The sequence below is a fragment of the Typopeltis vanoorti genome, chromosome 5 (genome assembly GCF_054136105.1).
Source record: "Typopeltis vanoorti isolate ZY-2024b chromosome 5, IOZ_Tvanoo_1.0, whole genome shotgun sequence".
Taxonomy (NCBI): domain Eukaryota; kingdom Metazoa; phylum Arthropoda; class Arachnida; order Uropygi; family Thelyphonidae; genus Typopeltis; species Typopeltis vanoorti.
In genome coordinates, this window is record NC_143553.1 from 34,994,244 (window position 1) to 35,006,482 (window position 12,239).

Sequence of the window (12,239 nt, forward strand, 5' to 3'; positions counted from 1 at the left end):
AGACAATCAAAACTATATGGTTTTGTTTGAGTGAACGTGTTAAAACTAAGAAATATATAGTGAATATGTTTCAGATATTATATAAGGAATTCGGATGAAGAGAATTAGCATTTCAACTGAACTGTCGGCTTGCCTTTGTCAATTAGTAGCGCTATCTTTTGTTAATACCGCACCAATCATATGAACGTCTTCAGAGCTGCTTTATCTCTACTAGCCTACCATTGCTGTCTGTTTCGAGTTCTGCTTTCACTAGCCATTTGTTGAAGGACTTTGTTAAATATGGTAATTTTTTTTAGCTTTCAAATTCTTAAGTATGTATCACTGGTTAAAGACTGGATTTTTAAAATGCGCAAAAGAGAGGAACATAGTAGATACAAGTAGCTGTCAGCAACAAGAAAATGTTGATATTGTATCTGGATCAAGTGAAATTGATAAGTGTGTGTCATCTAACATCTCTAAAGAACCAACTAGGAAGAAGATGAGAAAACTTCGTAAGTACGATATAAATTACTTGAAATGTGGATTTTCATGGACGGGAAATGAAGAACCTATTCCGTTATGTGTAATTTGTGGTGCAACTTTAAAAAATGAAAGCATGAAACCATGTAATTTAAATCGCCATTTTGAATCGAAACTTAATGAATGCAAGGACAAACCTGTCGAATTTTTTCAAAATAAACTAAAAAATTTAAAAGAATCTCAAAAAGTGATGTCGATCGTGTCAGGTGGTGATAATATGAAGCCTTTAGAAGCTTCATATCGTGTGTCGCTATTAATAGCAAAAAGTGGTGCAGCGGAAACAATTGGTGAAACTTTGGTCAAGCCTGCAGCAAAAATAATAGCGGAAATTATGATCGGAGATAATGCAAAAAGATCTTTTGATCGGATTTGCCTTTCAAATAGTACCGTTCATCGAAGAATCACTGAAATGGCTGAAAATATAAAATAAACATTGTTATCCGATATACGTAAGAGTCGTTATTATGCGTTACAGGTAGATGAATCCACCGACATTACAGATCTTGTGTTCGTTAGGTACGAAAAAAATCAAAAAATTCATAACGACCTTTTATATTGCCAACCCTGCCAGAACATACAACAGAAGAAATATTCAACAGTATAAATACCTTTATGCGTCAAAGCAAGCTTGATTGGAAAAGTGTTGGAATAAGCACAGATGGAGCGAATTCCATGGTCGGATCTAAAAAAGGACTTGTTTCAAGGATTCAAACTGTTGCACCAAATGCAAAGTCGACACACTGCTGCATACACAGGGAGGCTTTGGCTACACATATGATGTCTACAGACCTAAGAAACGTTCTTGGTGAAGCTGTAAAAATCATTGGTACCTTGGTTTGCGAGCATAATTCGTTCCGGAAACGTTCTCGTAATCCAAAGCACTCGTATATCAAAGCGAATTTCCCCATAAAAAATAATAGTTACTCAGATGATTCGTTCCAAAACTCATAAATATTCATATAAAAATGATTAATACAAAATACATAATGTAATCGAATTTATTAATTACATCACAATTACATATTACAGTAAATACAATTAATTGTATTGGATAGGACGACTTTCATTGTCACTAACGGAATCACTGCTATCTGTCTCATCGCAATTAAAAACTTGCTGCGGCAAGTAACACTCGGAAAATCATGAGCTTCTGAAACTCGGCAACGAACGCCATAGCTGCCTTTGCGTCCGAACTCGCAGCCTCTCCGTGCCTCACAACACTATGGATGCCACTTTCAATCCTTTTCTTCATTGGGGCTATTGTCGTAGTACAGTTAATAAAGAACAGTCACTATATTTGGACACAAAATAAAAAAATGCTTTACGCACACACACGTGGTCACAATGCTAGCACGAATGTTGACTATATGAATGAGGTATGCCGACTGAGACCGCGCATGCGAGACGATTACCCACAATCCTGAGCGGCTTGTGATCACGCGCTCGACACAAAACGTAGAGGTAATACAGTACTCGTATTGCAAGACATCGCTCGTTTATCAAATTAAAATTTATTAAAAAATTTTGCTCGTCTTGCAAAACACTCGCAGACCAAGTTACTCGCAATCCAAGGTACACTGTATATTGAAGGCCGTCCTCTAAACGCCAGACTTTTCTCTCAACTTTGCAAAGAAATGGGAAGCAACTATACACAACTTCTTTTCCATATCGATGTTCGTTGGCTTTCTCGTGGAAAAGTCCTTACTCGTTTATTTGAACTTCGGAATTAACTACAAGGTTTTCTTGATGAAAAGTTTGAATTGAAAAAGTATTTACATAATTGGAAATGGCTGTCAATTAGCATACCTGGCAGATATATTTATTGTATTAAATAGTCTTAATTTATCTTTACAATGCAAGGACATTTCTATATTTCATATCCAAGATAAAGTGAACGCCACGTTGGCAAAAACGAAGTTATGGCAAAAGCTGGTTGGTAATGGAGAATTTGACGAGTTTCCATCGCTTCATGAATTGCTCGCAAGTTCAATTGAACAAATTGATGATGATATGAAAATTACTATCATGCAGCATTTAAAAAGCTTACAAATGGACCTAGAAAAGTATTTCCCTGAATTGGACATTAATATTGAGTGGATAAGATATCCTTTCAATAAAAACAAATTTATGCCAAAGGGTCTATCGTCAATAGAAGAAGAACAACTTTTAAAACTAGCTTCTGATGGTTTCCTAAAAAATAAATACAGCGAGTATACGTTATCATCATTTTGGCTACAAATACAGAATGAATTTCCTGAATTAACAAATAAAGCTCTAAGGTTCATTTTTCTATTTCCAAGTTCATATCTGTGCGAAGTTGGATTGTCGGCCCTTGTAGATATTAAGACGGAGAAGAGGAATCGCATTATAGATGTCGAACCGCATCTGAGATTGAAATTAACAACTATAGAGCCAAATTTTGCTGAAATTTTATCTCACCATAAGCAATTTCACTCCTCTCATTGATGGTAAATTATTTCAAGTAAGTAAAACTTTATAGTATTTTTATAAAGTTTGTTCTATTAAAAATAAATCATATTTTTTGTTTACGTGAACATATAAATTCAAATAAAATAGATATTTAATTTTTTAATATTTTAAATTAATTTATTCGTTGTTTTAATTAATTAATTAATTTTTTAAATTTATTAATTAGGGGGTACTTGATAATAATGAAAATTTAAGAAGGGGCCGCGGATATCTGAAGTTTGAGAAACACTGATGTTGTGTAATAAATAATTTTTACAGTGTATTTTGGTGTGATGGAAGTGAGACACATACTCTTAACTGGCACGCCAGGTATTTTACTGTTATGTGTTAAAGTTCGAAATTTCATTAAGTCTCTTAAAATGCAGTTGCATTATAATGTTTAACGCAAATGTAATGCTAAAGTAAATTTAATTCACTTGTAGCGTTTTGCAGACTCTCCTTCCCACCCACTCAAAAGTATGTTAATTTGTTAATATGCACGTTCTTGCACAAAGCAGCTTTTAGGTAAATGTTTTCATTCAGCATTTAACTTTTCGAGATTCAAATTATGCACTGCCACAAAATGTGTTCTGTGTGTGTGCACTCGCAGTGTTCCTCTAATACCGAGAAACTATTTATTTATGCATGTATTTGCTATATATAAATACTAAATTATTGTTATTGTACGGCTCCACGGAGACCTAATTTATCATGCCCCTCCTTGAAATTAGTAACAGACAAAGCGCTTGCAATTGACTCTAGCAACCCATTCCACTCATTCACAACTCTCCAAGCAAAAAATGTAGTCCTCACATCCCTACTAACACCTTTATTAAACTTCCAGGGACAATCTCTTGCTCTGGCCCCTCTAGCCAAGTGCTGAAACATTTCCCTGCATCAATCCCATAAAACCCCTTAAGACTTACATGGTTCTATCATATCTCCCTCTTTTTCTCCTAACAGTCAATTTCTGAAATCTGCACACCCTCAATCTATCTTCGTGTGAATAGTCTGTGGAGAACATTCCACAGACCACTCACCTTTGGATCTTCTCCACTGCTTCAACATCCCCAAGAGACCAGACTTGAGCACAGTAATCCAGATGTGGATGTATCAAGGCCTTATAAAGAGGAATAACAACTTCCTTATCTCTACTTGTTAGTGTGTTCATCAATAGCCAAGTAATCTTTTCGGCTACTTAGGCAAACTTAGCAATATGTCTTCTAAACTTTAACTCTCTATCTATCACACCCCCAGAACTCTAGCTTCCTCTATTTTGTGGAGTACAGTGATAATCTGCTTTATCCCAAAATGCATAACTTTACATTTTTCCACATTGAACTGGTATCCATTATCTTTTGCCCATACTGACAGTCTATTTAAATTGTCCTGCAAGCTTTACACATTGCCTTGATTAACTATCAGTGATTAACCTAATTTTGCATCATCAGCAAACAGCTGAGTTATTCCAAATTTATTTATTTTGAGTTATTTCAAGTTTATTTATTTTAAGTTATTTCAAGTTTATTTGTTTTAAGTCCTTTCAAGTTATTTTCTATATCATTTATGTACAAATTAAATGGGAATGGACTCTGCAGTGAACCTTGGCACACCACTAGTCACCTGTTTATGCCTCAATTCTATCTCTCCATATACCACTTTTTGATATCTATCCAGCAGCCGTCATAGAACTCCATTTGCAAACCAGAGTTCCATGTGATATTCTATTAAATGCCTTTGCAAAATCCATAGAATCACCATATAGCCATTTCTTTTATGCAACTCTGCTGTTACTCTATTATAAAAAGATAATAAATTACTAAGGCATTACCGACCCCTTACAAAGCCATGTTACCCCTTATACAGTATCATACTTTTATCTACCCATTCTTGAATTCCCCTTTTGGCCAATTTTTCCAGTACTTTTACCACCACATCTGAGATACTGATTGGTCTATAATTTGATAATGCAGTCTTAGAACCTCACTTATTTTACCCTCTTTCCACTCCCTTGGAACTCTACATAGCTGAGACTTAAATTAAAGAGCCTAGTCAGTAACATTGCTAGTTCCCATGCACATTATTATTATTAACATCTGACCTCCATGTAGTCAGAAACTCATTGTGGGAGGTACACACTATTACACACAATGCTCATCCAACCATGTCTTAAACTGATTCATTGTATCTATATTCACAACACACTCAAACAATGCATTCCACTCTCCATGCAAATCATACAGCACTCAACCTTCTCCTCACTCCCTCCTTATACAGTTTTCAATGATAGCCTCTTGTTCTGTCCCCCTCTCCCATTCTATGAAAAATTTCTTTCATGTCAACCTGATGATAATCCCTCACTAGCTTATATGTCTCAATCATATCCATCCCTCACCCGTTCCTCATTTTCATGAGGCTTTGCAACTTACATGCTCTCAATCTGTCCTCATATTCCACATTCCAAAGACCACTGACCACCTTTGTGAATCTTCTCTGGACCCTTTCCAACACATCTTTGTAACCATGAAAGCATGGCAACCAAATCTGTGCACAATAATCTGTATGAGGCCTGACTAAGGCCTTATACAATTGCATCATAACCTCTCTATTTCTGCATGGCAGGATCCTCTGCATCTTTTCCATTATCTGATGTGATGTCTTTACACTTATGGAATGTGGCCTCTGAATTACAGGTCCTTGTCCTCCATCACTCCTAGATCTCTCATCTCCTCTACTTCATTTAAAGTTTCCTAATCGAGTGTATACTTTGCATCCCATCGTTGCTTACCAAATCTCAGAACTTTACACTTTGCAACATTGAACTGGTTGTTCCACTAACCTGCCCATTGATGCAATCTATTCAAGTCTTCCTGTAAGGCCATAACATCTTGAATTTGCATTGCTCTCCCCAATTTTGCATCCTCTACAAACAGCTGTATATCACTAGTTAAATCTATCCCAATATCATTGACATAATATCATATTCAATATATCAAATTTTGAACAACTATGGTCCCAAAATTGATCCCTGCAGTACACCACTAGTGATCTCTGAAACATTCTAGTGAAATGCTATATAAATATGCATCTTATCATCATCATCAAATTCCTGCCATGCACCCTCAAGGGGTGTACAGGATATGACAGTACTACATGAAAAAATTACATCATTACTAACTTCCTATCTACAATTTTCCTCCAAATCAGTCTGTTACTTGTCAAGACTCCAACATTATCAGATCTTATATTTCTATCGTCTAAGGCACTTTGTACCGTATCAATCCACCTATATCTTGGTCTTCCTCTGGGTCGTTTTCCTGCCAACCTGGCAGAGAACACTTGTTTTGCTAATCTTTCCTCTCACATTCTATTTAAGTAACCATACCACCTTAGATTAGCTCTGCTAATGCATTCCTGGATGCTGACAATGTCAATTTCTTTCCTAATATCCTCATTTTTAATATGATATTGCCATTGATGCCATCTATTCACGCCTCTAATCTTTCTCAGGACTCTCATATCTGCGGTCTCTAGTCTTTGGTCAAGTGTTTTACTTCTGACCCAGCTCTCAGATCCATAAGTTAAAACTGGTTTGAACACTGTCTTGTATACAGCTAATTTAGTGTTCCGACTAATTTCTCTCTTATTCCATATGAATTTATTCAATTGACTTCCCACCATACCAGCTTTGCTGATTCTGTTGTCTATTTCTATATTTAATTTACCATCTTCAGTAAAAATTGTGCCTAAGTAGCTGAAATGTTTTACTTGTTCCACAGGTTCTCCATTCACAACATAGTTGACATTTTCAATGATTCTGCCTATTTTCATTGTCATTGTCTTTTTATTGCTGACCTTCATACCATATCTATTACAACAGCTATTCAATTTAGTCAGAGAATCTTGCAGACTTGTAGCGGATTTATTTAGAAGTATAACATCATCCGCATAAAGCAAAGAGCTGACATTAACATCCCCAATTTTGATATCAGGTTTAATACCACTTTCCTTCATAATGTGATCCATATAGATAATGAATAACAGAGGGGATAATGTACATTCTTGTCTCACACCAGATTTAACATTAAACCATCTTCCTGTACTTCCTTCAATTCTAACTGCTGACTTACAACTCAGATAAAGACTAAGTATTGCTTGATATAATGCCCCATTGACACCATATAACTGCAGCGTATTGAATAGCTTCTCTCTTGGCACCTTGTCATATGCCTTTTCCAAATCGACAAAACTTAAATACAGATCTTTGTTATATTCCCATGCCTTCTCGACTATTTGTCGTAAAGTGAAGATCTGATCCTGATAGCCTCTATTTGGCCTGAATCCAGCTTGTTCTTCACCAAGCTTTTCTTCCACAATTCTTCTCATCCGTTTCTCAAGTATACTTGCATAGATCTTACCAGGAACACTCAGTAGGGAAATACCTCTGTAATTCTCACATTCAGTTTTATTTCCCTTTTTATATACGGGTACTATGAGAGCTCTACTCCAATCATCGGGAATTCGTCCCTCTGTCCAGGCTTTCTGAACTATGCAGTGCAGCCACTGTAAGACTTTTATACCACCATACTTCAGCATTTCTGGTCGAATATCATCTACTCCTGCTGCCTTTCCACATTTCAAGCCTTTGATGGCTTTTTCTACTTCAAGTATGGATATGTATTCCTGACTGCATGCCTGGTCAGTGTTTTTTATCACTGTGCTGTCATCACTGCTTGTTTCATTTAGCAGTTTTTCAAAGTAATTACTCCATACTTCAAGGATATCTTTTTCTCCTGTTTTCATGTCACCTTTATCATCTCTAACTCCTTTTACAGCACTCTTTCCTCCATTCCTAAGCTTCTTCAACAACCTCCAGGATATTTTGCCACCTTCTTGATATTTATGTTCTATATTCTTGCCAAAGTCCTCCCATGACTTTTGTTTAGCTAGTTTTACACACTGTTTAGCTTTCTTACATTTGTCTCTGTATTCTGTAAGAGTAAAAGCTGACTTATTTGCCAGGAACTTTTGATATGCTTTCTTCTTTTCCTTCACTGCCTCTTTAACTTCCTGTGTCCATCAGGGAGTTCTGATTTTTTTTATCCTTGCACACAACCTCACCACATGCCTCTCTGGCAGAATCCATCAATGTTTTCTTTAGAGTTTGCCACTGAATCTCCAAGGTTTGATTCCTGTTCTCAAACTCTTTTATTTTATTTTCAATAATCTTTCTGTATTTTAGTCTACAGCTCACATCTGAGAGCTGCTCAACTTTTATTCGCTTTAAAAGTTTCTTACATGTTATTCTTTTCAATATGAAATTCAATTTTATCCTGCTCAAGACTAAATAGTGATCACTTTCAATTTCAAATCCTCTGTACACTCTGGTGTCCTGCACCAGGGAGAAAACATCACTATCAACAATAACATAGTCAATGAGACTTTTCTTATTCCTAGCCTCTTCTCTCCATATGAATTTGTGCACATTTTTATTTTGGAACATGGTGTTAGTAATAACCAGCCCATGTCCTGAGCAGAAATCCAACAGTTATTTGCTATTATTATTAGCTTTGCTCTTTTCTCCAAATTTTCCCAAAATATTTTTGTATGTCTCACAATCATTTCCTACTCTGCTATTTAATCCCCAACATGGATCAACTTTTCCTTTTTCATTGTGTCAGTTGCTTTTTCTAGAGCGTCAAAAAATTCCTCCACTTCTACCTTAGTAGAACCTTCTGTGGGACCATAGGCACAAATAAGTCTCATTGTCCAGTTCCCCATTCTCATATTTGCCCACATTACTCTACTTGAGACTGACTGCCATTCAAGAAGATTAGCCTTGTATTTTGTGTTGAATACTATGGCTACTCCTTCTTTTCCTTGATTGTCATTGCCTGAATATAACATTTTGTATTTATTGCTCAGAAAGATCTCACCAGTTTTGGTCTTTTTTGTTTCAGTCACCCCTATTATGTCGATCTGGTACTTATCTAATTCCTTAGCTAGCTCCATTTCTTTGCCATTCAGGCTTCTTACGTTGATAGTACCGATCTTTAACTCTGGTGATTTTGAGTTGGGGTTTGTTTTCAGATTTGTTCCAGTAGCTGACTTTTCGCTGTTCACCCTGGTTCCCTGGCGAAAACAACGGGGGCCTTGTTTTACCGGGCGACGCCCCAGCCGTTATGAAATATTGTCATGTTGTACCCTCGTTTTTTATTTTGGTTTAACCAATAAGAATACAATTTGGTCAGCTAAACCCCAAATTGCCAGCCCATCCTCGTTCGTTCAGTATCAAAGTAGATACCCAACAGGGTGCACCACGAGAAGGTGAGGATTGGACATTAGGTCAGAAGCCCTGGTCGGTTCTCCGCATTCCTTTAAAGGCTATGTGGAGGTTTCCTCTCAGTTATACAGCTTTGACCCGAAATGCTAATTGTATTTATTTACTTGCATTTATTTATATAAATATGCATCTTAAGAAATGCTGCTTGTGTTTATTTGCAAAATTATTCACTTCATAATGATATAAGACCCAAACAGAACTCAAGTTTTCTTTATGGTAATACTTTGGTATGGAATTTTGTAACCTGGCCTTTCCCATATTGTTGGCCTAGTGGTGCATCTTCTCTCCAATCAACAGGTAATGGGTTCAAATCTCTGCAAGCACAAATGTTTATGAATTGTTTTGAGGTAGTAGATAAATATTAACACCTGGTGCGAGACTACCACTCTGCTTATTACATGCCTGAAATGATGAAAAAGTTCTTGTTCTTCAAAGTGAGATTTTTGGATCATTAGCTCTTTGTTCCAACCACTGAGTTCTAACATAATGTTGTAATACATAATGCATAAAGTTGTAATACATAATGCTATGGAGTCTTCATTTTTGTGGATCCATTCAAATAAAAATGTCATCTTCCTATGGTAAAACAACCTGTCTTAAGCATTTCCTCTGTTGGCAGTATAACTTTAGCATCTGCATCAGAGGAAATGCTTAAGTTTATACGTAAAACCATGTCTGGATGTTATAAAAAGGTTCAATCCCAGAACAAGAATTCTGTATGCTAACAACCCATAAGCTTCTAAAAATTGAAATATTGTTTAAATCCAAATAAATTAAGAAACAGGACAACTTCTTTGACTAAAGCTTGCAAAATTTAATTTAATATTCAACTCCACTGGAATATTAAATATAAAGGAGATGGGAAATGATAAGATTGAATTACCTTGAGGAATCTAGGCGAATGATGGTGACTAGTGGATTATCTCATGGTTCAGTACTAGGGCCACTAAAAATACCAAAGAAATACAGTTTATGAAATTGTGATAATTGGAGGTGCATGAACCTACTGTACTATTAGCAAAATTTTTATTGATTTTCTTCAGGACCTCCACAAAGTCACAAAATTTAATTGTGGGGGACTCATACTAGACAACACAAAGTCTGTCATAATTTGCTAAAACAAGAGCGTTTTAGCGTTTGTTTTAGCGTTTAGCTCTTGTTTTAGCAGAGGTATGGGAATGCTAGAAGACGAGAGGATGGAAACAGTAGTAGGAGAGACAGAAAAAATTGAGAGGGATATGGAAGTGCTAGAAGTGTAGAAAATGGAAACAGTAGGAGAGAGGGAATGGGAGAGAGGTATGGGAATGAAAGAAGAGGAGAGAATGGAAACAATAGGAGCGAGGGAATGGTAAGAGGTATAATGTATGGCGACTCAATGATCCGTGGTGTTCAAGATAGGATGCGTGAGGAGTGTTTGCCAGCAGGATCAATAGAAAGGGTGGCTATGGCAATTAAGAAAGGTGAAAGGGTGGATGAGATGATTGTGATGGTAGGAACGAATGACTTGAGTGGTAATGTATGTCGGGCAGCGAGAGATATGAGATTTTTGCTTGAGACTGTACGGAAGAAGACGGAGAGAGGAAAAATAGTGTGCGTGTTACCTAGGTATGATAATGATGAGCTAAGCAGAAGAACAGTGATATTGAATGGCATAATAGCGAGAATGTGTGACAAGAGAGGACTGGTATATGTGGATGCTTGGAGTGCGTTTGAGGAAAGAGAGGAATTGTATGCGAGAGACCGTTTACATTTGAATGAGGAAGGACGTAGGCATCTGGAGAGATTGCTGTTCTGTGTCCCAGGGAGGATGATAGCAGGGGTGGCCTCTTGTGGGAATGGATACTTGGGAGAAGGGAGACAATGTCAGGTAACACTGAGCCCAGTGGAGTCTAGAAGGGATAATGCTGGGTATAGAAACAATGGAATTTATATGCTTTATACTAATGCCAGGAGTATCCGGAATAAGGGAGAGGAATTGGTGGCGCAGATAGCATCAGCCTGGCCAAAAATTATTGCGATCACTGAGACGTGGTTGACAGAAAGGGATATAACAACAGGAATAGAAGTCGTGGGTATAGCATTTTTCATCAGGATAGGAGGGGAAAGCGTGGTGGTGGGGTACTGCTTATGATAAGTGATGACCTATGTCCTCTAAGAGTGGAGAATTTGGAAGGAAGTGAGACAAATGATTTTGAGAGCGTATGGTGTGAGGTAGAGGTAGGCAAGACAGGATATTTAGTGGGGTGTTGCTACAGACCCAGGAGCACAGAGGATGGGGACCAGGAGATGTTTAGACAGCTAAGTTTGGCAAGTGCAAGAAGAATGATTGTTATGGGAGATTTTAACTTCAGTAGTATAAATTGGAGAGAGGAAGATGCATGTAGCAATAGGGGAATGGAATTTCTAGAATTCTTGAGGGACAAATGTCTTAGGCAACATGTAACAGAGGGAACAAGAGGTTCAAAAGTTTTGGATTTGGTTATAGCATCAGAAGAGTTGATAATAACTGAGTTAACGTCTCTCCCACCAGTTGGAGAGAGTGACCATATGATGTTGACTTGGAAAATGAATAGACATGCAGGAGTATCAAAGAGACGGGAACTTATGTGGAATTATAAGGCAGGTGATTATAATAGTCTCAGACGTGAACTTCGGGAAGTTTCATGGAGGGAGGAATTGGAAGGCCGGGATATCACTAGTGTGTGGGAAATTGTGAAAGAATATTTGTTATCAGGAATGGTAAGTTGTATACCACGAGTGAAGAAGAGGACGCAATTTGGAGTAAAGTGGATGACAAACAATATTAAACAGGAATTGCATACGAAAAAGAGGCTATGGAAGAGATATAAGGAGACAGGTGAAGAGATGCATGAGGAATATAAGACACAGGCCAGAAGAGTGACTAGTG

The 12,239-nt window shown here is 37.1% G+C and overlaps 1 protein-coding gene across 1 annotated transcript in view; it reads left to right on the forward strand.

Moving 5' to 3' along the window:
- Positions 1-3,193: 3,193 nt before the first annotated feature.
- The window catches only part of LOC150106310 (cancer-related nucleoside-triphosphatase), a 74,032-nt gene continuing 64,986 nt past the window's right edge, over positions 3,194-12,239 (forward strand). The window contains exon 1 of the mRNA XM_090392345.1: positions 3,194-3,318. Coding sequence (XP_090248471.1) covers positions 3,282-3,318 — 37 coding nt within the window. The 5' untranslated portion in view covers positions 3,194-3,281. The remainder of the gene's footprint in view (positions 3,319-12,239) is intronic.